The following is a 27,511-nucleotide window of genomic DNA, read 5'->3' on the forward strand; positions in this document are numbered from 1 at the left end:
AGGAAAGTGTAATAGATACATATATAGATATACAGATATTTTTAAATAAAGAAAGAGTCTTGCTGTCACCACCCAGGCTGGAGTGCAGGGCACAATCATGGCTCATGGCAGCCTCAACCTCCTGGGCTCAAGTGATTCTCCCACCTCAGCCAACTGAGTTGCTGGGACTATAGGCACATGCTACCATGCCCGGCTAAGTTTGCTGTTGTCGTTGTTCTTAACGTTTAGTAGATACGAGGTCTAAGCTGCCCAGACTGATCTCTAACTCCTGAGCTTAAGTGATCATCCTGCCTCAGCCTCCCAGAGTGCAAGGATTACAGGCCTGAGCCACCATGCCTGCCCTAATGTATATAAAACAAACTATGATCCCATTAACATAACAAAAAAAAATCATTGCTAGCATACTCCTTTCAAGATTTTCCCCTAGAAATCATTATATTATGACCAACAATTTTTAAAGTTATTAAATATTCTACATTCTTAATGGGTATATAATATCATATCAGAATTATATGTGAGCACTTTTTAACCCTTCTAAGGCCAGACATTTAGGGTGCAATTAATTTTTCATATTATAAATACCATTACAATGAACATCTTTAGGCATAAATCTTTCTGTATGCCTCAAATCATTTCTGTAGGTTAAATTCCTAGTGATGGTCATGATGGTGGTGGCGGTGATGATGATGATAAAGAATACCAAAAGTTGGCTGAACATGGAAGCTCATTCCTGTAATCCGAGCACTTTGGGATGACGAGGCGGGTGGATCATTTGCGATCTGAAGTTCAAGATCAGCCTGGGCAACATGGTAAAAACCTGTCTCTACTAAAAATACAAAATTAGCTAGGCATGGTGGTACATGCCTACAATCCCAGCTACTCAGGGGGCTGAGGCAAGAGAATCACTTGAACCTGGGAGGGAGAGGTGGCCGTGAGCCGAGATCGCGCCATCGCACTCCAGTCTGGGCAAGAAGAGCGAAACTCTGTCTCAAAAGAAAAAAAATTAGCCAGGTAGTAGTGGTATGCTTCTGAAATCCCAGCTACTCGGGAGGCTGAGGCAGGAGAATCACTTGAACCCAGGAGGCAGAGGTTGCAGTGAGCGAGATTGTACCACTGCACTCCAGTATGGGTGACAGTAAAATCCTGTCTCGAAATAAAAAATAAAATAAAGAAAGAAAGAATATCAAAAGCTAAAGTTATCTACAATTTACCATGTGCTATGCAAACTTCTAAGCATGCTACATTTTATTTAGATTATTAATTGCTGCCGGGCGCGGTGGCTCAAGCCTGTAATCCCAGCACTTTGGGAGGCTGAGGCGGGTGGATCACGAGGTTAAGAGATCAAGACCATCCTGGTCAACATGGTGAAACCCTGTCTCTACTAAAAATACAAAAAATTAGCTGGGCATGGTGGCACATGCCTGTAATCCCAGCTACTCAGGAGGCTGTGGCAGGAGAATTGCTTGAACCCAGGAGGCGGAGGCTGTGGTGAGCCGAGATCGTGCCATTGCACTCCAGCCTGGGTAACAAGAGTGAAACTCCATCTCAAAAAAAAAAAAAAAAAGAAAGAAAGAAAGAAAGAAAGAAAAAGATTATTAATTGCTAATATTATTCCCATTTGATGGATATATAAACTGAGGCATAGAGAAACTGACTCATATAGTCACCCAACTAGCCAGTGGCAGAGCCAAACATACTGGCTGCACAGTTTATGCTGTTAAACTCTGCCAGTGGTTTTCCAAGTGTGGTTCTTCAACTGGCAGCAAAGAAGAGCTACAAACAGATATGCAAATTTGGAGGCCCCGCCCCAGATCTACAGAATAAAGTACTCTGGAGGTGGGTCCAGCAATCGATGTTTTAAGAAGCCCTCCAGATGATGCTCAGGCACATACAAGTTTGAGAATCACTGCTGACTGCCATAGAGCCATTCAGTAAGGCTGTATCCCTGAATCAAAGGGTCCGTTTTAAGCCTCTTGATGCCCAATGCCAAAATACCCCCAGAATAGGCTGCAGAAACTTACACTGCCATTTAGTCCAAGATCTTCCAACTGGTTTATAGTTAGAAGAATTTCAAGAGTGTGGAAATCTGGTGTTTACATTTGAACAGACATGAAATGGCTCTTGCTTTATATGACCTTACTTTTCAGAGTTTGCTTCAGAGCATGTACACTGCTACATTTAAAATATCTGAGAAATTATTCCAGGGACACATTGGGAAGCACTCCTCCAAAAAAGGAAACCTTTTCCAAATTAAAGAGAGATAGGTCACTAACATAGTTAACATCAACTAATCACAGAAAAGCCTAAGAATATTTGTCAAGAGACTGAAACAGCTGGCAAATCTGATTAACCTACAGAATAGCTGTGTAATTTTTTTTGGGCGGGGGCATATTGCAGATGAAATTGCAATTGCAAAATTGCACATACAAACACACTTTTCAGGGCACAAGTTGTTTGGGTTTCATCAGATTCACAAAGGAGAGGCCATAAGCCTGCAAAACATAAGAATGACTGTATTAGAGGCTGGGCACGGTGGCTCCTGCCTGTAATCTCAGCACTTCGGGAGGCCGAGGTGGGTGGATCACCTGAGGTCAGTAGTTCCAGACCAGCCTGGCTAACATGGTGGAACCTTATCTCTAATAAAATACAAAAAATTAGCCGGGTGTGGTGGTATGTGCCTATAATCCCAAGCTACTCAGGAGGGTGAGGCAGGAGAATTGCTTGAACCCAGGAGGTGGAGGTTGCAGTGAGCTGAGATCATGCCACTGCACTCCAGTCTGGATGACAGACCAAGACGCCATTTCAAAAAAAAAGAATGATGGTATTAGAGATATGGACTATGCCAATACAGATTTTTGAAAATTGTGAGATATAATAAATTATCCAATTATAAACTTAAAGACACAATCAAGAAAGTAAAAAGGGAAAGAAGAAAAGTCATGAAGGAGAAAATACAAAGCCAGTCTCACCTCCTCAGAAATATTTTCAGTTCATAAATAACTGAATTGAGCAAATGCCTGAAAATTTGGCAACTATTTTTAAATTAGGTATTATGGTTTCAATTATTCTTGCTACATTATAAATAGAGGTAAATTAGCTAAAATTCAATATAAACGTTTGTGAAATATGGACAACACCAACCAAATTACCACACTTGTCTGACCACATCTGATCTCTGGAAATCGTACAATCAACTTTGCGCCTGTGTAAACAGATACTCCTCGATCATTTCCTGGAGACCAGTAAGCTCAGATGCTAGGGTATGGCATAAAAAGACCTCTATGCACCATGTGCCTCCAGTCTTTCCAAGTACAAATCCAAACCTGCTTGTCTCAAAATTAAAAATGGCAAGACGGAAGAGACACAGCTTTTGGACATTTAAAATCTGTAAGTCAGAAGCCAAACCCATACAGTTCTGTGTGTATTTCCCATCCATTATATCCTGATAGAAGAGGTTAAAATAAATCTGCAGATGTGCACATACAGAGACGCTTTGCTAATTTCACCAGCGTCTAAAATCTCACCAACATAGACAGAGATTCGTCCTCTCCAGCCTACTGAAGATTTATTACCTAAATCACTCATCTATCAATTAGTTATATACATCTCTTCTACAGTTGATCTTCAATTTGCTTTAAAAATTATAAAAACTTTTCATGTTACCTGTTTATGTCTTGCTGCACTTTGATTAAATTATGAATTCTTTGAATGCAGGGTGATACTGAAAATAACATATTTTTGTATCTTCTAGCCAACTACAGGACTATGAACCTAAAATAGGTTATGTTTTTATGTTAATTTTCTTTGGTAAGAAGTCAGGGCCAAAGACATCTGTCCACTCTGTAAGTGACTCACTGAGTGAGTCCAACCTCCATTTTGTTACTAGGTTGGCGGGGGATTCTTTTAACTACCAATAACGTCAAAACTTAATTTGTAAGATGCCATCAGCTAAATGATTAGAAAGAAACTCTAGAGGAATGATGACAACTAGAATTCATTTTGCCACTCCAGAAATTATGAAACACAGTCTTAAACTACAGTATACATACATATTTATTTAAATACATAGATATTTTTCAGAGAGAATTTAGAAAAGAATGAGGAATGCTCCCTCAGTTTCGTCACTGTAAAGTCAGAGTAGAAGTTTGTAGAAGGCAAATCTTCTCACATCTGCCATTCATTAATCCAGGGATTGACAAACTTTCTGCAGAGGGCCAGATAAGTATCTTAGGCTTTGTGGGCCACACAATCTCTGTTGCAACAACTCACCTCTGCTGCTGCAGCATGAAAGCAGTTACAGGCAACAGTAAGCAAGTGGGTGTGGCTGTTTTTCAACAGAACTTTTATTTACTAGGTGGCAGGCCAGATCTGGCCCACAGGTCATAGTTAGCTGATTCCTGGTCTAGTCTGCAGACTTAAACACAGTGCCTTATACTCAGCCCTTACTCAAACGAGGTACTGAACCGACAGTTGAGACAAGTTTAAAATTATGTACAGAATGCAATCTTGACAATTATAATTATGAATCACTACATTACAGAATAAATATAATCTTGACAATTATAACTGTGAATGTCACATACTCAGTTTATGCATGATGCTTTTCCTGTCTTAAATACCTATTAATGGGCTGGGCGTGGTGGCTCACACCTGTAATCCCAGTCCTTTGGGAGGCAGAGGTGGGAGAATCAACTGAGGTCAGGAGTTGGAAACCAGCCTGGGCAACATGGTAAAACCCCATCTCTACTAAAAATACAGAATTAGTGGGCATGGTGGTGCACGTCTGTCATCCCAGCTACTAGGGAAGCTGAGTCAGGAGACTTGTTTGAACCTGAGAGGTGAAGGCTGCAGTGAGCTGAGATCGCACCATTGCACTCCAGCTTGGGTGACAAGAGCAAAACTCCATCTCAAAAAACAAAAAAACTACTAAAGATACAGTACACCTATATAAATACATGTGGTATATACACACAGCACACAGACAAAACTTTGTGTTTATAAGAAATAGAAACTGAATGAGAAAATCAGAATATCATCATGAAAATACACATTGTAAACACAGTTTGACTTAGTGCTTTCGGATGTTGAATTCCTATTGAGTTGAAATGGAAATATCACCCACAGGAAGAAAAAAAATGAGGGAAGGTAAGCAATATTATCACAGTATTATTTATCATACACATTGGGACTAAAAATAGTCAGGAAAGAATGAGCATTATGTCATTCTCTCCCAGTCTTTAACCTTGTAAAAGGTTGTTCGAGTTTGTAGAGGGCATATCAAGAGTCAATACAAGAGGCTATAAAGAGAACTACACTTTGTATCATGCAGCCCTGAAAAATTAACACTTAATAATTATAATAAAAAAATCACTTTTGCCCTGTTTTAGGATGCTACTTTGTATTTTATTAATTTTTTCCAAAAATATTCCTTCCTTTGGCTCTGAGAGGCTCATATGATTCTGCTGTTGAAAAGCAAAAGACATTTTACGCACAATTTTCCCTCTACTAGGAAGAGGTATATTGTGCCCTTCAGTGAACATAAAATTGATATTATCATCTCTTAGTTTATATCTCACTACTTAACCTTCAGATTAAAAGTTATTGGATTTGAATGACTAAGAAGACATCATGTCACCTTCCCTTCAATACGGAGAGACAGAAGTTGAAGAAGAGACAAGGAAATGTGATGAAAACACAACCTTAGGATCGGTGGATGCTTTGCCTCTTTCAATAGATGGCTATGATACTGACAACGCAGTTGTGTTTGTGTGGATAATATATTCTGAAATTAATTGTCTACTTCAAGAAACCTTGCTGAAGATAAATCTGTGTTAGCAAGTTCATTTTATTTTGGGCACGGTCAAAAAGGCACGGTCTACCAGTAGGGATAAAATAGTTAATTCAAGGGGAACACAGAGTTACCAACCTTTAAAAAAATCCAATACCCTCCACAGTTGATATCTGCATTATCAGTGGTTTATGCAGAAGATCCTGCAAAATGTCCACATGGAAAGATGAAAAAGAAGAAGAGAGCTTCCTTCCCGCTTTCCCTCTCTGGGCATGGCTCAATTTAAAAACACAAAGAAGACTAGGCCTTTAAGTCCCCAGGCAGTTTAATCTATACCTCCTAAATAGTCGTCTTCCAATAGTACCGGCTCTTTAATAATTACACATTGCACTTTTCCAACAAAAGAAACACAACATGCACCCCCTTACCACCTTAAAAACAAACTCATTCTAAGAAGCTTGTGTCAATATGGAACAAAGACTTTATCAAAGATCTAACTTCGTAGTTTTGTTCTCTCAAAGAGATAAGCCCATTCCATGATCAATAGGAACACAAGTGGTTTATCAGCCCTTCCCATGTGACTTTTGGAAGATGTACTCATTAGTAACTGTCAAACGGAAAATACTCGATAATTTTAATGCAAATAAACATATGCAATCAAAATAGTGAGTTTTAGAAACATAGAATTTTTTTTTTGCAAGACTTTTAAAAAAATGACTTTTTCAAAAAAAGCCCATCCTTTATTATTTGCTCTTAACCTCTTAGTAGCAGCTGAGAAAGGAGTTCAGGTTCTTTCCCATGCCCCTCTCTTTTATTTCATGGTGCCCCCATTTTGCCAGTCATTAAAATGGAACATCCTGACTCATCACTGGTGACTCCCACTCCTTGGCATTTGCATACCTCATAATTCAAAAGGTCCTGTTGGTTTTTCCAACATTCCCCTCAGCAATCTCTTCTAATGCAGTCCTTCCTTTCTCTTTCCATTTCACTCATTCATAGTCTGTCAAAGAACTGCCCTATGTCAGGTACTATGCTGTGTGCTGTGGAAGCACCAGGGAATGAGAAAGATGATCCCAGCCTCCCTTCCTTGATGTCCTTGATGGAACTTAACATTTGACTAAGGGATTCGGATGGAGGAGGAGATGATCAGGAAGCCAGGAGGAATCAACAACAAGGTGCCCTCAATTCAATGGGACCAGGTTAGTGGCCCCTTACTAAATGCCAGACCAACTGCAGTGGCACTGTCAGAGCCACTCATCTCTCTGGGATTTCCTCCCTTCCAAGCCAGCTAGGTTCAACCTTCTCATCTGCTTTTAGTATACCACCTCTCATATGGCCTTTCTTCTCTACTTAGAAGCCTCCCATAAGCTGAACCCAATCTGCCTTCTCACCAACTTCCTACTGCCTCCATAGTTATTTTTCAAGCTCGAGCTGAGTAAACCAAGTTATTCTCCCATGTTTTCCTAGCACCTGCCACATCAGATGCCCCTCTACCCCCATTTCTTCCACATAGGGATGCTCAATAAACCATAGTTAAATAAGGCTGGGTGTGGTGGCACATGCCTGCAATCCTGGCCCTTTGAGAGGCTGAGGTGGGAGGATCGCTTGAGCCCAGGAGTTCAAGACCAGATTAGGCAATACAGTGAGACCTATATCTCTATGGAAAAACAACACAACAAAACGAAACAAAAACAGCTGCGTGTAGTGGTACGACTGCCGTCCCAGTGACTCAGGGGCCTGGGGCGGGAGGATCGCTGGAGCCCGGAGAGGTCAAGGCTGCAGTAAGCCATGATCAGAACCCTGTACTCCAGTCTGGGCAACCAAGTTAGACCCCGTCTCAAAACAAAACGAAACAACAAAAAAAGGAAAAACGAAATGCAAAAAGTTCAATGAAAGAATATGCAAACAATCAAAGAAATCAACCTCATCTGTTTTCTAGTGGCACCCATTTATTAGCACACTTGCAACAAAGCTGAGACAAGGTCAGCATGGGAAACTCTCTTCACAACATTTTCTTGTGAGGGGCGGATAACGTGGCTGTATTTCTACGAATCAAATCAAACACAGTATTTAGCAAAGGGTCTCTGGAATGTTACAAGTATCACTTCATAATTACAATAGATTTGAGTTCAAAGACAAAGTGATGAAAAGAAACTTTCTAACGTTGGGTTCAATTGCCTACATAAACTTCCTTCTTGTGGCTCCGTGTACCACTGGCATTTATGTTGCTATTCTTCTTTGTCATAAAAGCAGTCACCTTGTAACCCTTTTTATCAAGTAATCTATGCACTACCTAAAAGTACACTAGACTCCATCAGGCAAGCTATAGGTTTACATTATATAAACATTCCAATTCTGCCTGCTCAGCTCGAGTTGTCAATAAACGCAAGCCATTGCAAAACAGCAAAGTAGGTTCCTTGCCTTCAGAGAACAGATAGGACCTGCCAGTTTTGCAAAAACAAACTCTTCGCAATCACTGAAACTAATCTGTCAACAAATTACCATTAAAGTCATATCTCCTGAAAGTTCAAAACAGATTTGTGAGTAGACAAGAGATAGGGCGAGTTTTTTTATGATTATTTTTATTAGCTCACAGGTCAGGGCTCAAAATTACCTTTTCAAAGCGGCAAAGCTTTCTCTTGAAGTCAAGAGGGAACACTTCACTCATAATGAAATGTGGCACCTGGCTTTCTATTACCACATTCTCCTCTGCTATGGGTCTTTTTTCTTCTTTTGCTTCTTGGGCCATTTTCATTTTCAATGGAGAGATTAATGACACACAACTGTTTAGTAATCAAAACTTGAAAGAATTTCATAGAAGGCTCACATCACAAGTTACATAAATCTTTGACATCATGGAAGGCAGGTCTAAACTAACAGAGTAGAGAACTAAATTTAGCATTCAGGGTGAAATAAGCCTTTTCTAGAAACAGCCACAAAGGGAATTAAGAAAGTGTAGGGGGGTCAGTGTTGTGGCTGCTTTTTCTTTATTTGTCAGAATTATCTGAATTCCTGTCTCTCTTTTGTTTCAGTTTGTTTGCATGGCTATCACTAACATTTTGGTGGCATTGATTCTTACATGAAATATTTCTGACCATCAATACTTTCCACATTACTTGATCTCTGCAGGGTCTTCAATAAAAGTATATCTCAGCATGGCAATTCCTTTAAAACTACAGCTGGGATTTTACCTACCAGCAAGGGAAGGTGCTAGCCCCCAGCACAATACCTGGCCCCATGAAGGCATTCGATAAGTATTAATAATACCTGCTTCTATGCCCCCTTTCTGGAAGTTTCCCTTCCAGGACACAGAGGTGCTGACCAGCTTTTCCCTGTCAGCATCAAGAGATCCTTTCTTTAGACACAGTCCTCAGCATCTGCCAAGGGAAAGGCCACTTGACAGCATTTCTAGCCAAGTTCATAAGCAACCTGTTTCAAAGACAAAAGGGGTAGAATGGTACGGCCAACCCAGCCATTACCACCCAGCCTTTCCACCTATAGATCCACACCATATAACCTGTGTCATTCTCCATAAGGTATGAAACAAGGCCAAGAATGGCCTCTGGAATTTTAATATGGTGCCCCAGAGGCCTGTGGGTCAAAATTAGATGCAATAAGCACCTTCATGCAGAGGTGCTTACTGCCAGAAGAGACACACCGACAAGTATTTCCTGCAGGCTCTGTATCTCATAGAGGCAGTTAAAAGGCAGGAAATATTCACAGGACGGCTTCCTCCTTCTACTCAATATCCATGAGCAATTTTACTGACAAAAACTCATGAAGGGATACATTTTGCTATTTTGAATGTGACGAGAAGAATTTTCATTTGCTTGTGGATTTTTTGTTTTTTCTCTCTGTGTGTGTTTTGACACAGGGTCGCACTCTGTTGCCCAGCCCAGGCTGGAGTGCAGTGGTACGATCTCAGCTCACTGCAGCCTCGGCCTCCCACACTTAAGTGATTCTCCCACTTCAGCCTCATGAGTAGCTGGGACCACAGTCATGTGCCATCACTCCTGGCTAATTTTTATATTTTTTTGTAGAGACAATGTTTCACGGTGTTGCCCAGGCTAGTCTGGAACTCCTGAGCTCAAAAGATCTGCCCACCTTGCCCTCCCAAAATGCTGGAATTACAGGCATGAAACAATGCATGCAGCCTGCTTATGTATTTATTTATACTGAAACAAAAAAAAAGTATTTCTACCCTGCTCTGAAAGCATTGACATGATGGTCCCTCTAAAACCATTTTCAATGTTCAGAGGACCTGGTATATCATTTTCTGATTCTCCCAGCTTCCTCCAACAGTGTATTTTCTACCTTCCCTTTGTTTTTTGTTTGTTTATTTGGAACTTTTTTGTTTGTTTGTTTTTTGTTTTGTTTTGTTTTGTTTTGTTTGGAGACAGACTCTCACTTTTTCATCCAGGCTGGAATGCAGTGGCCGGATCTTGGCTCACTGCAACCTCCACCTCCCAGGTTCAAGTGATTCTCCTGTCTCAGCCTCCTGAGTAGCTGAGACTACAGTTGTGCACCAACATGCCCAGTTAATTTTTGTATTTTTAGTAGAGACAGGGTTTTGCCACATTGATCAGGCTGGCCTTGAACTCCTGGCCTCAAGTGATGGGCCCGCCTTACCTCCCGAAGTGCTGGGATTACAGTCAGGAGGCACCCCGGCAGCCCTCTGCATCCCCTTTGAATATGAATAACTAGGCATTTTGCCTGAGTCCCACCCATTTCTCTGAGCTTCTCGTGTTCCGGGAAATGACTAATCTTTAAGCTCCTTCAATGGCTCACTGGAAAAATTCAACCCAATGGGTCCTCTTTACTCCCCTTCTTCTCTTTCAAGAGAAGCTCCCTATCTACCGTTCCCACCTCCTTACTACTCATTTCACATTTTCTCTCCTTCTTTTACATTGTTAACTTAAAACATACACACTGTCTTCTGGACCACAAGACCCACCCCCTTAAACCAAATGTCAAAGAAAGAAGCCATGGGAACCAAACACTTTGCTTATCCACACTCTCTAAATAATACACGTGCAAATTCCAAATACGGCATATCTTATTTTTATGTTTCTCTCACAGATTCCCTCCAAACTGCCCTCTTCATACAAAATGATAGCCACACCTCAAAACTGCAGCAAGCAAAGCTCTCTCTCTACTCACTTGCAGACAATAAAACTGCCAGGTGGTACCAAAAAAAAAAAAAAAAAAAAGAACGAAACCCCACAAAAACTTCATCATTAAATGGAATGTTGCTAAGAAATAGCTGTTTTATTTAACAGCTATTCATTTTTATTGAATAAACATTTTCTAGTATGCATTCTGTTAATTGACCTGACAGCATATGCTGTATATGGAGAAACTTCTAAACATTATGCTCTATGTAATATGCTTATCTGAAAAAGCTCTCATTTGCAGCAATATGGAAATAAAATTCTGCTTTCTAAAATTCAAGACTTTTTAAATGCATTAATCCACACAGTTTATGAAATTGTTCTGGACATTTTAAAACCCTTTCTTTAAGGAAAAAAAAAAACACTTTAGTCATTGCTAATAGTATTTGTTGCTGAGTTTCATAATGGACTAGTGCACATCCAATACAACTTTTACAGACATAGAAATGGGGCAGGCATAATAGGAAATAAAAAGCAGTTATGGTATCGGGGAAAGAATTACTCAATGGATAAAAGAAAATGCTCAGAAACTCTATCAAATTATATTATTAGAAACTATTGTTATAATAGTTTCATGGCCCAGACATAAACAGAGTTGAAACATTATGGAGATAATACATTTAGTCTTGAGGAAGGAAGACAGTTGTAAGTGTGTTGGCGGGCTCTACCAGCTAATGGCAGCACCTCTCTTGGGCTGATGGTTTCTGAGTGATGAGTCTACCTTCCAGCCCAGAATCGCCAACTCCACTACCTAGAGGCATAAATGAGCAATGCTGCTGGTGGGAAGGCGAGCAGGCTGGAGGGCTGCAGGCTCCCTGTCTTCTGTAGCAATTCATCTCCCAACAATTGTTGCCCTTGCGGGACTATCAGCCCAAGGTTACCAGATATTCTAATTTTTCAAAAGAAGATGGAAAAGCCAGATTTGCCCCATTTCTCTAAGTTGTCAACTCATTTTTAGGAAAAAAAAAAAACAAAAAAAAAACCACAATACCATTAGAACGCAATTAAGCCAACTTACAAACAAAACTATGGAACGTGTGCACTCCACAGTGAATCTGTCCGGGCCCTCCCATTCTGAAAAGGGCATTTGCTGAAAAATTTGTAATTATCTTTGATAATATGTAGCAAACATGGAAAGGTTTGCATTTATTTATTTTAAATCCTGGCACTAAGTAAAAACTCTCCTGGTATCCTCAATGATGGTACTGGTGCAACTGGAAAATCCTCCAGCATTCAATATAACACACAGCATAATTAACTCGTTTTTATACCAAGTGCTTTTAAGCCAGATCTTTGTGTTCCACGGACTTCTAACATATTTTACAGTTCTAATTCTCTTCCACTGTCCTACATTAATCAAAGCTGTAACCCCTGTTGTCTTTGTACTACGGAATCAGAATGTGCCCCTGGCGAGGAATGGGGGAAAAGTCAACAGGAATTAAATTTCAGTGCAACTGTTTACTCAACTGTGGCCTGCAGTTATTGAAATTTTATCCGTGGTTTTGTGTGACTACCGCAGTAATGAATTCAGCATGGCTGTGATTTTCTCACTGCTGGTATTCTCACTTCAAGTAAAAACCTGTAGAATAAAAATGATGAAAACAACCATAGTCCACTGCAGAATGCTCACATTTCTCGAAACTGTCTAATTGTTGTAGTTTTCAGTCTGGAAGAAAACACTGATAACTCTAGTCCTGTAGAAATATTTTCAATCCTACAGTTTTTATTTCATCTACAGATTTCCCTTTTCCCCAACAACCTGTGAAGAGCCTTATCATATACTTAGGGGAGTCGAACAGCTGTGAATGTTATATTTTAAAAGACCTCAAAGGGCTTGCCAACCACAATACATGGTGTTTTAGCCACAATGATAGACCTTACTGCTTTGTTTCTTCCCAAAACGTGTCAATGGCATATGGAGAAAACACTGTCATAAAACATTTAAAAACAGTATAAAAGTCTAATCATAAGACATTTCTTGACCTTTATATCAATAACTCATAACAAGAAATTTTCCAAAATGGTCAGAGTGAAGGTAAAGAGGGAAGATGTGGATAAATACGTTTGCAACTGATACTTTTTAAGGAAGATGCTGGTGAAATATGCTTTTATAACTTTATTCTGTGTAGCCAATTTGTTATCGCTGTTGTGTATGTGTGTGTACATGTATACGTACACGTTTTGATGGTTTATATGTAAATCTTTTTGGCTGACTCACTACTTTGAGAACCTGAATGATTTTTAGCTCCTCAAATAAAAATCAGAAGTTAATTTCCCACTTATTTAATTCATGTACTCTAAATACTAATTATTTAGTATCACCACGTCAGTCAGTAGCCCCACCTCAAGTGCCTCATAAAGAAATAGTCAATCTTGGCTGGGCATGGTGGCACACACCTGTAATCCCAGCACTTTGGCAGGCCGAGGCAGGTGGATCATGAGGTCAAGAGATGGAGACCACCCTGGGCAACATGGTGAAACCCCATCTGGACTAAAAACACAAAAATTATCTGGGCATGGTAGCGTGTGCCTGTATTCCTCACTACTTGGGAGGCTGAGGCAGGAGAATTGCTTGAACCCAGGAGGCAGAGGTTGCCGTGAGCCGATACGGTGCCACTGCACTCCAGCCTGGCAACAGAGCGAGACTCCGTCTCAAAAAAACAACAAAGAAAAGAAATAGTCAATCTTGACACTTCTCTGGTAAGGGCATAGATGATAGCATTCAAAAACATTATTTATTCTCAATACAATGGCTGAGAACATCACATGAAGATGTACTAGCACAAATACACAAAGACCCTTTTACTATCTACTGCTGGGTTTTGCTAACAACCTCACTGGTTGGAATTTGGCCACCTGCACTAACCTAAATGCACGAAGTTTATATACAACAAACATCACAAATTCCAGCTGAAGTGAGCCTGTGGTACAGGCACAAATGCGTCTGGATTGCCAATGAAAGAAATATCAAATCACTTGCAGGAAGTTCTCTGAACTATGACTTTTGCTGGTCTGTGACTTTTCCTTTCTTATGCTTTGTTGCATCTTTTTCCCAACAGGTTCCATAGTCTCATGTTGGTTCCACCACCTTGTAAGGAGCTAACAATCTAATCATCCCTGATGTTTTACAAAAAACTCAGCCAGGCGCGGTGGCTCATGCTTTAATCCCAGCACTTTAGAAGGCCAAGGCAGGTGGATCACGAGGTCATCCTGGCCAACATGGTGAAACCCCGTCTCTACTAAAAAATATACAAAAATTATCTGAGCATGGTGGTATGTGCCTGTAGTCCCAGCTACTCAGGAGACAGAGGCAGGAGAATCACTGGAACCAGGGAGTCAGAGGTTGCAGTGAGCCAAGATCGCGCCACTGCACTCCAGTCTGGTGACAGATCGAGACTCCGTCTCAAAAAAAACCTCTTAGCAAGGAGGAAATAAAACATGGTTTACAGCCTGTCTCAAAGTTGCATCCCAAACATAAGCTTAGCTAGCTTCTCTGACACAAATTCCAAGAAAATGGTTTGAGAAGCACTTTCTCTTTATCTTCCCTTTCCTCACAAAAGTTCCTGCCACGTTCAGAAAGGCCGAAAGATACAACATTCTTTTTAATTCACCTGTTTCTGAGTGGCACCACAACTATGTTTTGAATAAGTAAGTTAAGAACAAAACTGGTCACAAACCGTCTATTATTATTAACCAAACCTAATAATACTTCCTGATTCCAAGAGAGGCTGGGAAACCAAAGCCAGTCTTCAAGCAAATGCTGTCTACTTATTTGAATTTTTATCCACATTTTGACAACAAAACACCATTTCTTGGGTTTTGTTGGACATCACTGCTCCGATGTCCAATGGTCACCTGTACCACTTGGAAATATTTTACCAGTCACTCACAGATACCTAGTTCTGTACCTGTTAAAAGTATAACTAACAGGAATGAGTATGTCCCAACTTACAGACATTTTGGGGAGGCACTAATAAGAGACAGTTTAAAAGAGTATGACTTAGCCACAAACCCACTGCTGCATGAACACAGGGAACATATGTAAACACCCTTATACCCCCAATCCTACAGGTAGAGAGAAGCAACTTCCTGCAGTGATGCCCATATTCTAGATGTTTTGGACGTTATCTAACCATTTCTGCCTGCATCTTTACGTATTTCTTTGTTTTCTTTCTTTTTTTTGGGGGGGGGGGGGTACCGAGTCTTGCTGTTGCCCAGGCTGGAGTGCAGTGGCATAGTCTCGGCTCACTGCAACCTCTGCCATCCTGGGTTCAACCCATTCTCCTGCCTCAGCCTCCCTAGTAGCTGGGAAGACAGGCACGTGCCACCACCCCTGGCTAATTTTTTGTATTTTAGTAGAGACGGGGTTTCACCACGTTGGCCAGACTGGTCTTGCACTCCTGACCTTGTGATCTGCCCGCCTCGGCCTCCCAAAGTGCTGGGATTACAGACGTCAGCCACCGTACCCGGCCCTATGTATTTATTTCAACTCTCCTTACTCATTTTTATTCCTTAGCCTTTACTTTCTTCTCCATAGGCTTAAGCCTGTTTTTTGCTTTATTTTAATTTTTGTATGAAAGCCCTGAGAGCCACTTCTCCAAAGAGTCATTTTATTCCAAACAGGGACAGCTTAGGCTGACACAGGCCCACTCCAACTTCCTCTCAACAACTGCTCCCCACAAGGGGACCTGCAAGATTTCCAACTCCCAAGGGCTTGAAAATTAGTCTCTTAAGCCAACTGCTGGGAACCCTAGAGGACTGACGGGCTACGAGATCCCGCTGACAGAAAGATGCACAGACAGGTGAGCAGAAGACACCGATCGTGATGAAGTGTAAAATTCAGCGGTAAAATTCGCACCCACCACCCTCCACTTCCCAGCAGTCCGAAGCCCAGTACCTGTTGCTGCTGCTGCGCGTGGGCGAGGTCGGCTGCCCCGATGTCCACGGCCGGCGTCTCTCCGTTGGACCGCCCCTCCCGAAGACCGCCGCACTCTAATAAGTGGTTGCTGCCGCCGGACCCATTCTGGATGGCTGAACCGTTACTTTTTGTCTCAGTCCCAGATTCTTGCATCATGACTCAAAAACCTGATACAAGGATTTCCAAGATGGGGAGGAGGGGGAAGAAAAAAAAAAAGCAGCTGTTAAAACAGTTGTTGTGCATAAGGAGAAGGGCCTTGCTTTAAATGTTGCCAAAATCTGTAAACAGTTGTCATTTTCTTTCACTCATCTTATCCTCTCATTAGTGGGCCAGGCCCCCAGGTTCTGAGTCTGAAACTGTCATTCCCCAATTTAAGTTTCAGTAGTATTGTTTTAAATATATTATCACCCTTAGAAAAAGTAAGTATTTGTGGGTAAACCTAAAATTCAAGATTAAATTTTCCTTATATCTGGTTTCTTTGTTCAAAAACCAGCAAGTCATCATATGGAGCATATTAGGTATAAACATTAAATTTCAACATGTGCAGGCTATTTGTTTATATTACACTTCTTTTTTTTTTTTTTTTTTTTTTTTGAGACAGAGCCTCGCTCTGTTGCCCAGGCTGAAGTGCAGTGGCATGAGCTCCATTCACTGCAACCTCCGTCTCCCAGACTCAAGTAATTCTCCTTCCTCAGCCTCCCGAGTAGCTAGGATTACTGGCACCCACCACCATGCCCAGCTCATTTTTGTATTTTTAGTAGAGACAGGGTTTTACCATGTTGGCCAGGCTGGTTTTGAACTCATGACCTCAGACGATCTGCCCGCCTCAGCCTCCTAAAGTGCTGTGATTATAGCTGTGAGCCATGGTGCCTGGTCAAAAGTACTAAAAGTCTAATAGAAAAAATATATATATAGGGCTGGGCGTGGTGGCTCACGCTTGAGGCTGAGTCGGGTGGAACACTTGAGGTCAGGAGCTTGAGACCAGCCTGGCCAGCATGGTGAAACCCTGTCTCTACTAAAAATACAAAACAAAACAAAACAAAACAAAACAAAATTTAGCCAGGCATGGTGGCAGGCACCTGTAATCCCAGTTACTCGGGAAGCTGAGGCATGAGAATTGCTTGAACCCAGGATGTGGATGTTGCAGTGACCTGAGATTTAGCCATTGCACTCCAGCCTGGGCAACAGAGCCAGAGCAACAGAGTGAGACTCCGTCTCAAAACAGAGAGAGAAAAAAAGAAAAATATATAGTGCAAAATGAGCAGCTATAAAATATCACTAGGGTGTAAATACATTTCACATTCATTCTTATTACTCTCTGGGCACAAAACCATTTTCCCAGAGAGCCAATTCGGCACTTGGCTCAGAAAACCTGTCCAAAGATGACAAAAGACAGATAACATTTGCTAATACCAACTGCTAACCATCTACTGATCACCAGTGTTGGTTCAGGCAGGCCGTAATATGGGTGATTCACACACATTCTCTAATTTAGTGCTGATGACAATTGCTACCCCCAGTTTGTGGATGAGAAAACTAAGGCTCCGCAAGTTATTTAATTTGTCCACTACAAGTCACAGCTAGTAATGGTGGAATCAGGATTTGAACCAGTTCAGTTCAGTCCAAGCTCTTAATCACAACGAGTATTTTTAAAGTTGAGGTTCCGTGGGGGGCAAAACAATGAAAATGGCAGGGTCATGCCCCAAGTTCCTAGACCAGTCATAAAAGGAAGTGAAGAGTTCAAATATGAAAGCTGAGAAATGCCTGAGTAATTAAGACTTTAATGTGAAATACCAATCCCAGATTAAAGGGCAGAAAATTTTTACCCAAATGTGTTCCAATCGTGGAAGGACGTATGTACAACCAATGCTATAGATTTCTGCCCCGTACATGAAATGTGACAACAGGGAAATTTCAGTCTTTGGGTATCTTTAGAGGACATTGTTTTCCTGCTAGAAACTAGATGAAGTCTGTTTTCTGCAGACTTGCACAAAAACCAAATGGAAAAATTAAAGGCAGAAAAATTCACATCTTTCTTCATTTCCTTTCATTGCATATCATGATCCAACTTGATACAGACTTCATAAACCCAAAAGATGTATATATTTTTTAAGTTGATCCAATTCTGAAGTAGATTAAGAATGGCATTTTTCACTAGCAGGTGGGAAACAAACTCAGAAGCAACAGCTGATTCACTCTCATTTCTTGATTTTTACTATTTTTTTTCTTTCTCATCTCTTCAGATCAGACTTTCTAATAATTATAGTCCTTTAGAAATTGCACTTATATTCTTACTGACCAAAGAGGAAAGAATCTATCAAAAATAACCAAAACCTTCCCTAAGATATAAGAACTAGGTAACAAGATAATTTGTGACAACATGAGTGCCTTGTCCATCACCAAAAAATTCATTTCAAGAAATGAATTTGTGAAACCTAGGTACTTCTCCCTGGGTGTTTCAGTCTCTCTTCCACAAACTTGCCCTTTGTACAGAACACGAAAGGAAAAGAGCTGGGTGCAATGTTTCATGCCTTTAATCCCAGCACTTTGGGAGGCCAAGGAAGGCAGATCACTTGAGGTCAGGAGTTTGAGACCAGCCTGGCCCACATGGTGAAACCAGTCTCTGCTAAAAATACAAAAAAATTAGCCGGGCAGGGTGGCATATGCCTGTAATCCCAGCTACTACGGAGGTTAAGGCAGGAGAAGTGCTTGAATCCAGGAGGCCAAGCTTGCAGTGAGCAGAGGGCATGTGACAGAGTGAGGCTCTGTCTCAAAAAAACAGGGGCGGGGGAGGAACCAAGGAAGAGGCACAGTGTTAGATGTTTAAGCAAGAGAGCATTTGTCTTAGAGTAGGTAGCAAGGAAATCCATCTAATTATTAAGATATATCTCAAATATATGTAAATAAAAAATCTATAGATACAGATAAAATAGGTATAGAGATATTTTTCTTTCTGGGAATACCTCTCCATACCAAAGACTTGATCCCCAAAAGACAAAAGCACTGCATATATAAAAACTCTACACCTGCCCTCAGAATGAGGCATATTTAGCCAAATAGCCTGTCGTGATGGGAAGAGAGCTGCAGGTAGAATGTTGCTTTCAGACTATGCGGTCATCGGGATCCCAGGCCTGAGAGCAGGTGTCTAAGGGACTGGTCCTGCTTTTGTTTCCTTGATGAGACACCATTCTGGTGGGTGGAGTAAGAACAGTCTCCAATACACAATTTGATGAGAAGGCCCTGTTTTGCTCCATGCAGTTCCAAAGCTGACTGCCAAGTCCTCCAGTACAAGTTTTGCAGGCATCAAGCCAAGCAGCTTGGCTTGTGAATCAGGTTTGTGAGAGTGCAGGCTTTGGGACCAAAATTGCATAAAGGATTATTTTGGTCTGAGGATGTCCTTAATTAGTCAAGTGCTAACAGTAGTATGTAGGTTGGAAGATTTAAAATTTCCCATAATCTCCCACACCAATCAGGAGAAAACAGCTTTTTGAAAAGCACATGTGAAAAAATAGGAGTGTCAATGTCTAAGAACATTTCCATCAGTGTCTGGGCCAGCAGTATTTCTATCAAACGCTCCAAGTCATTTAATAAGCCTTTATATCTTTATCACACTTCACAAATTGCAAAAGCCCACTGATGTGCTTTTCAAACTCATAACAAGGCTAGGAGGGAAATAAGGCAGGTAAATGTTATCCCCATTTCACAGATCAGAAAACTAAAGCTCAATCAGTTAAGGGATAGATGTAGCTGTTTCAGACATGAACTTGTCCATTCAATAAATGACTAAGAATTTCCAGTTTGTAAAGGCCTGTGCTGGGTGGTGAATAAGGGACCTAATGAAAAGAAAACTAAAAAAAATTCTAGGAAAGACAGCAATGAGAGGGGCAGGTGGTCAAAGAAAAGCATTAAAATACAATGATATAAAGCATCTGCACTCATTTGCAAACAACTTTTTCTTCTGAGTTTTCATTATTAAAGTCATCTGAAATTAAGTCAATGGATAGCAGAGGCGACTATCTTCTTTATCATGGGATGTTGTGCCCTCTTCTCTTCAAGGAAGCTAGTCCCAGTCACCCAGTTTACATAACCTCTGCTTCTCTCTGGGGGAGTAACTAACCCTATAACGAACCAACTGTCTTGCTCCATGACAAACTGACAGCAAGAAACACTGTAGAATCATACAAAGTGCCTGAAAATGAAGGTATGGCCACACCATACCCACAAACATGTCCTTCCTCCAGAAACAAGACCAAACCTTCCTCTGCCTTCCTGTATGGTACTGCCAGATGAGCTGAGCCTGTTTAAATCAGGTGATCCATTCAACATAACCCTGCAAAGGCCGATGCTGCAATTGCATAGATGTCAAAAAGCCTAAAGGAGCCAAAACGACCCACTTCTTATCCTGCTTGGAAACATTACAGAGCTATGGGTTTCAGAGGTTCGATTTTGTGCTGGAGGGCCCTGTAGAAAAGGACAAGGACTGAGTTTAGCATGCTTATTTACTGCTGTTGCCAGCAGAGCTGCTCTCTGGAAGTATTCTGGAAAATTCATAATGTCCAGGCCAATGTATTTATAGTAAATTAAAGCAGGGCTTTATTATTATGATTATTTCCTTGGTTACAGTGTTGATGCTGAAAATTTAGAGAAAATAAAGCCCTTGTTATCATGCTTGTGAAAGATTTTAAGCTAACAAAAAGTTCAGTCTTGATTCCAGGGCAGTTAATTAAGGTTGACCAAGTCAGGCAGAAGTAAATTAACTTGGCTGATCAATTATTTATATGAAGCAGAATAAATGCCCTTAAAGAACTTGGTCTGTTCATAAAAGGATGTGTAAATTAAACTAAACATAGTTTTGTAAAATATGTTTCTACTTCTATGGGGAGAAGAGAAGTTAATGGTGAAATCACTTTTAGGAAAATGATTAGAGTAATTACACAGCCCACCCCCCATCCAAAAAGAAAAATCCTCTTTCTCATTGTTCATCTATGTGCAGAGAAGGAAGGAAGATGGCATGTAATTTTGAAGATATAACAGAAGCTCGTGGAAAAGGAAGGAAGGAAGGAAGGAAGGAAGGAAGGAAGGAAGGAAGGAGGGAAGGAAATGTGAATTTTAGTATGTGGATTTCATCATTTTAGAAATATTGAACACATGGCTCTTACTTTATTGTCAGTTAACTCCATGCAGTTTGTAGACTGAGAAAGAATAAGGATGAGACTCGGACTAGTTTCAGTTCTAAGAGAAGTCCTTTTAAAATTACTCACGTTGCATCACTAAGGTTCAAAACCCTCAATAATCACGTTCATACCATTCAGGAGAAAAGAAGACCAAACCTATCTGTATTAAGATATAAAGCACACATGTAGTTATGGCTGTCATCAAGCAAATCAACTGATTCCCTTTTAATGTACAAAGGGTTTACAAGGCAACATAAGACAAACAAAGGAGTTTTAAGGAGTGGGGTGCAGCTCCACAGACTTTCTTCCCCTAGAAGGCAAACAGTAGGGTGGCCTAGGATATTAAACCCACTCTGTACTCTTTACTGCCCATGTGGGTGTGACTCCCGTTCACGAGAGAGAAGGAATCAAGCAATAGAAATCCAAGATGAAAGTCACAGACTCTCAGGAGAGGGCTGCAACAATGGAGACAGCACATTTGCTAGCACGAGGCCCGTGCTTTTACACTGCTCACCCTTCACCTGGTGAGATGCTGCCGCAGCAGGTGGCATTGAAGAGATGAGGGACTGACTGGTGGAGGGGATGACAAACGAGACTTCGCAGTTAAGGAAGCAAGTGAGGAGACAGAAAGACGGAGGCCCCAAGATGTAGCGTCACTGTCACATGAGTGTGCCACGGGGTTGCATGGCATACTCCTGAAGGAAAGGAAAAGGGAGAGAGACAGGAGGGGGGAGAACAAAACAAGAGAAACAGAGTTCTATCAGACAATATATGCTCGCTTGAGGTAACTTCTACAAATTATGAATGAACCTTACAGACACTGCATTTGTCTATCTGCTGTCCTAATGGCACTGGTCCCATTTCATGGAAAGACTACCCAAGAGTCAAGTTAAGGAGGCGAAAGTGCTGACTGTGTTATGAAGGCATCGTCTTCCAATACCACATTTTCATAATTATAACAGAAAGGCGTAAATTTTCTAATGCATGGCAGTTCAAAAAGTAATCAAGGGAATGAGCCGGAGGGCTATTTTAATGTATGCAAAGCTAGTGACCCACAGTAAATGGGAGGTAAGCTACAATGAATGCAAAGTAATGCACACATACTACAGTCCTGGTCTGATGAGAGACGGCTAAAATTAACACCCAATTAATTTCCGAATTGACAAACAAATGAAACTCATAAATCTACTTTCTCATTAATTTTCTTGTGGTATAATTTAAAGCAGTAATATGAGGGCCAAAACTGAACATTATCCATCATAAATATCAAAAAGATAGCACTGTAACACCATAAATTATGCATATTACCTGTTGTTAAAAATGATTTATGTATTATCAACTTTATCACGCACCACAGAGGTCTACATGTATCTTTAAAAATCTGGAATTTCATTTAGCCCCTCTGGGAAAAAAGTTCAGGAGCAAAGAAACTGTCAAACAAAACAAACGTGGCCACTCATTTAGCCATATGAGAGATCAGGGTAAAACTGCAATCATTCCAGGTCTCAGGTGAGTAAAGGCTGAGAATATCAGGGAGGTGATGAATCGGACCTCCCTCAAATCGTTGGTAGGAGCACCCCTCCTAGAGAACATAGCATCTGTGTCCAAACAGTGTCACTGACCTGTCTTGCCCTCTGGAACGCAGGAGAGGCAGGGCTTGGTACAGGTAAGCAAAGGCAAGATGCATCTGAATGCATCTCACATGGCGAGTCAGAAGCTATAAGGACCAAGTCAAGCAAGGAACCCTAAATTGGCAAAAATCTTAGAAAAGCCATGCTTATTTTCAATAACGTAATACGGCAGCTGTCTTGCCTTCAAAAGAGGAAGAAAAAAATAGAAACAAATTTGTATGTATCAATTAAACCAGAAATAGTTTATCAATTAAATGGAAGAAGCATTCAAATTAAAATAGTTTTCTTCTCCACTTTCCCAGCTCCATTTGTTTAATAAGAATAATTAATAAATAAATCTTTTATCTCAAACTTAACTTTCAGGTATGCCTTGCACATAGCATGTATTTAATACATAATTACTAAATTTTTGGTTAAATGATTAAATAACAGAAAAATCCAAGTCCAACCTGTTGATCAAATCAGATCAAGGGTTTGTCTTGGCCTCCAAATTTTATATTCCTAATTTAAAAATACTCTATTTCCTATACATTTCTTTAACTGTTTTGGTGTTTTGAAACTCAGAAAGAAGCCATTAAATCTGTTAGGTCTTAAGAGAAGTAGGATGATCCCCCTGAACATTGAAAGATAATCAACCAATGAAACAGCCTATGAAAACCCACTGGAAACACTGAATATATATATATGGACAATTCAGATGGGCTGGAGATGGTAGAGAATAGGATGTTTAATTTTCCCTGTAATTCATGACTCAGAATAGAGTTGGCGGAATGGGGTGGTAATAAAATAATGTTCCTAACAAAAGCACACCAGGCTTTCAATGTGAAGACAGGAGACTTCATATTTCCGAGGAAAAAAGGATTTCTGCATTCTAATGCCAAGGCAGTAAAGTTGTTCAGAGCAACTGTAAATGTCTTATTCTTCAGAACTGCCTTCATCAAACTTTCTTGGATACTGTAAGCTTTAGAAGACACCAATGAGCACAGATAACAAATTGACCCTGCTCCAAAAATTACAGATGTCTAAATTTGTATTTTGTAGCTTTCCAGCTCTGGTGGGTCTTGGTTCCCTTCTCTCCTTAATAGACAAGAGTTGAAGTGCCGTAATCATAGCAACTGTGGGCAGACGATGGAAGTTAGAAAGAAGCCGCTCTAGGAAACAAGTACAAAGCAGAATGCATACCCACTCCCTCGCATATTAATCCGGAGGAGCGCAAATAATTAAATAGAGACTGAAAAGGAGCTTTGCCAATCCAGTGCTAGGCTGTTTGCTTTGCCACAAGGAAGCCTCTGAAGGTCAGGCATGATGGGGCCAGGTGTTCTGGGGAGCTTAATTAAAATGCATTTTTACAGAACAAAATAGATTTTAAGTTTGAGAACTAACAAAGCCCGCGGAACTTTAATCATCTGAACATTCAAACAGCTGAACTCCCACAAATAGCCCAGGGGAATAAAGTAACCAACGACCAGTTCAGAAAAACCTTTTTTTTTTTTTTATTTCCATATTTTCTATCATTTAATGTACACGAGGCCAGGTTCATAACATCAATTAATGACTGGAGTGTTCGATGACACACTTGATGTATCTCTCGCTTCGGCTCAAGCCCCTCACCGCTCTAGTGGCCAAAGTGAACAATATGTTCACAGCGTCATGGCAATGTAGTGAATGTGGCCCATCAGAATTCTGCTGCTCTTATTTCTCCGCTGTGTGAATGGAACAATTATTTAATTTTATCCTTCAAAAACTCCAATACACATATATGTATTTTTCCCCCCTGAAAGTTGCTCTCACAGACAGATTAGCAAGCCTTCTCTGATGTAAAAGACCACCATTTATTTGCCTCTGCAGGTTATGACCCTTCAGCCTCCACCCTTACTCTGATCAGCGTTGTATCCTTGTAATTTACAACAAATGCGAGGAGGCCATGCCTCATATTGAAACAAGGCAAATTCAGAAACAGCAACAAACAATAACTTAAAAAAAAAAAAAAAGAAACAAATGATGATATGATGCGGGCTGAGTTTTCTCTGCTGTTTGCAAAACACGACAAAGGCCAGGCTAATGTTCAGGTCTTATCTAAGGTGGGTCCCAGTGTCCAAGGGACAAACGTCATGCACACACACCAAACTAAATAAAGAGACACATACTTGCTTTACCTAACTAGAAATGATACAAAGCACAAACTCACTTTAAAATGAAACAAGTAAGAGTAAAAGCACTGGCTTTTAAAAATACATTATGCATATTAACTGTATAGTTTCTTCCCAGTTAAAATGTCTTCATTTATAGCAGGGAGGATTTATTCAGAACACATCAAAGTAAAAGTTAATCCTCCCTTCTGAAACTTGACAAAAAGTACATGCATCAAACAGGATCCTATCAAGCCTACAGGACAACACACAAGACATACACAATAACACGAAATCCAAGGTTTGTACCTTTCGATAGTGACTGCCTTGTTCATAGTACTAGACTTTTTCTTCTACACCTTCTAAGTCCTTATTTGTTCCACAAAGAATTTTCTAGCCATCTCATGCTCTATTACTGAGCTAGTGGCCTTGCAGGAGAGCTTTCTCCCTTCAGAAAAAAGCAAACAACTGCATAGATATCGTTACTCTAAGGAAATCTCTTAGAAAAACCAAACAACTTGCTAATCTCGCCAGCCCCTTCATCCAAGCAAAAGATAAGAAAAGCAAACCTAAGTCTGTTTCAACCACATTCCAGGGACAAGTTCTCCTTTTTCTTTCTTTATCAAAATTCTAGCATTTAAGTTTGTGTACGTGCGCGGGCACGTGTGTGTGTGTGTGAGAGTGTGTGTGTGTGAGTGTGTGTGTGTGTTAAACAGACCTTGCAGGATAAACTGCTGCTCACACCCGCAAACAAAGCAATATCTGTTTAATAACGATTGCTGCCATGGGTACAGTAAACAAGAGGCCCAGCATTTGTGTTTATGAACAAACACATCATCTTACAAGAGCAATTTAACATTAACCAGGTGGAATAATCAACAGATTTCATAGGTGACACCAGGGGCAGGGCTAACGTAAACAGAACTGGGGAGGAGAAAGGGGCCACTCTTTGGGAATCAAGGTCGAGGTAAATGCATTACAGAGTAAACAGCTGGGAAGAAGGCAAGATAAACAAACAGTCATTCTTCTGACATTTAGAGAGGCAGAAAGGTTGTATGTTACATAGATCAGCTGCTGACCACCATGAAATCAAACCGGTTGGAGACCAGGCCTGCTTGTTTGCACAATGCCATGTTTGCTTATAAACAACAATTTGCTGTTACCAACATCACATTACTCATCATCATATAAGCCAGAGCGAATCCAGTCAGGTCCGGTTAACTCTTTACTGGTGACATCACAGAAATTAAAAAACAGAAAACAGGCCCCTCTACGAAAAACAGGTCAGTCACCCCGAAATGAGACCAAGAGAGCTCAGTCAATACCCTTTAATTTCCTGGCTTGCAGATAAAAATAAAGCAACCACATGGTTTAAACTACTAAAGGTTGGATTTGAAAACAGCTTTAAAACAATATAACGTTTTCATGCTTCAGTAACTTTGCATTCAATACTTGGACTCATCTTCTTTTATCAATGAAATATACACGTCAAACACAGATTCGGATCTTGAATGCTTTATCCAAAAGGAAAACCTTGATACTCCATTCTACCCATACCAAACTTGTTTTCTAAGATGCCTTTAAGCCCAGTGGGCCCACAAACAGATGTGGAGCATTTTCAACTACTCTGCAAAAAATCCAACTCTATCAGTTTATGATTTTTTCCTTAAAAAAGATCATGTAAATAAAATAATCAGTCGATGTCCCATATAACCACCCAGGGGTTCATTCTGTCAGCTTATCAATAAAATCTTAGCTCTTCTCAAAGCCCAGAGTGAATAAGTTCAGTATGTCCACCAAAAAAAGGTGTTAAGAATAAATGTTTAATCTGTAAAAATTCACTTGATATGTACTACACATTATAAGAAAGTTAGCATACCTTATCAGAGACACTATATTTAGAGATACAATTTGCAATTAAAACATTAGTTTCAATCTCTTTTATAGATACTTTAACACTATTAAACCATTTAATTTTGGTACATTTGAAAAACATCCCTCCATTACTTAAAATTTAATAAACAAAACAGGCTGGGCCCACATGGTGGCTCACGCCTGTAATCCAAGCACTTTGGAGGCCAAGGTGGGCGGATCACCTGAGGTCGGGAGTTCAAGACCAGCCTGACCGACATGGTGAAACCTCATCTTAAAATAAATAAATAAATAAATAAATAAATAACAATAAACAAAACATACTGAAAAACAGTTTGGTAATTTATCTGTATCTTACACTTAAAATCAGTTAGCTAATTTCTTAAAATTCTGCATGACCTCAGTGCAAAGTGCAGCAAAATACTGTCTGCTGGATATGTAAAGCAAAATATGGCAATGAGAAAATATTTTTAAAAATAAAGATATACCTAAGTGGATTCTAGCAATTACATGATTAACAATCAGGTTATTGGAATTTTCCACTCCGTTTAGAAACAAAGCAACAAAAATTGTGTTGGTCATCCCCAAACCCCCACAACAGATAACCCCCTCCCCAGTTCTACTCTGAATAAACTCCTCAAGCTTCTCTAGCTGTTCTAGTTTCCAGGCCTTGCTTCAATTATCTAATCTTTGTTCTGCAAACCTAAAGTCACAAAGTAACTAATGTGTTTTCTTTCATGTTTTTGTTTTGTTGCTCTGCGGTTTGTTTCCTAAAGTCCCTCTCTGCCAACAATCATCTCTCCTCAAATCAACATAGCCCCTAAGGCC

General features: G+C 40.3%; 1 protein-coding gene and 1 pseudogene across 5 annotated transcripts in view; both read right to left on the bottom strand.

The window, feature by feature from the left end:
- LOC141585390 (small nuclear ribonucleoprotein G pseudogene) overlaps nucleotides 1–15,559 on the bottom strand; it is a 67,533-nt pseudogene extending 51,974 nt beyond the window's left edge.
- The window catches only part of FOXP1 (forkhead box P1), a 432,878-nt gene that overhangs the window by 230,843 nt on the left and 174,524 nt on the right, over nucleotides 1–27,511 (bottom strand). For 4 of the 5 annotated variants that reach the window (XM_074404548.1, XM_010350106.3, XM_074404545.1 and 1 more), the window contains one exon: nucleotides 15,857–16,044. In XM_074404548.1, coding sequence (XP_074260649.1) covers nucleotides 15,857–16,033 — 177 coding nt within the window. In that variant the 5' untranslated portion in view covers nucleotides 16,034–16,044. Of the gene's footprint in view, nucleotides 1–15,856; nucleotides 16,045–25,120; nucleotides 26,741–27,511 lie in introns of those variants that run through there. The other variant, XM_074404547.1, reaches the window with a different exon arrangement.

Source organism: Saimiri boliviensis, chromosome 8 (assembly GCF_048565385.1).
Source record: "Saimiri boliviensis isolate mSaiBol1 chromosome 8, mSaiBol1.pri, whole genome shotgun sequence".
Lineage (NCBI taxonomy): Eukaryota > Metazoa > Chordata > Mammalia > Primates > Cebidae > Saimiri > Saimiri boliviensis.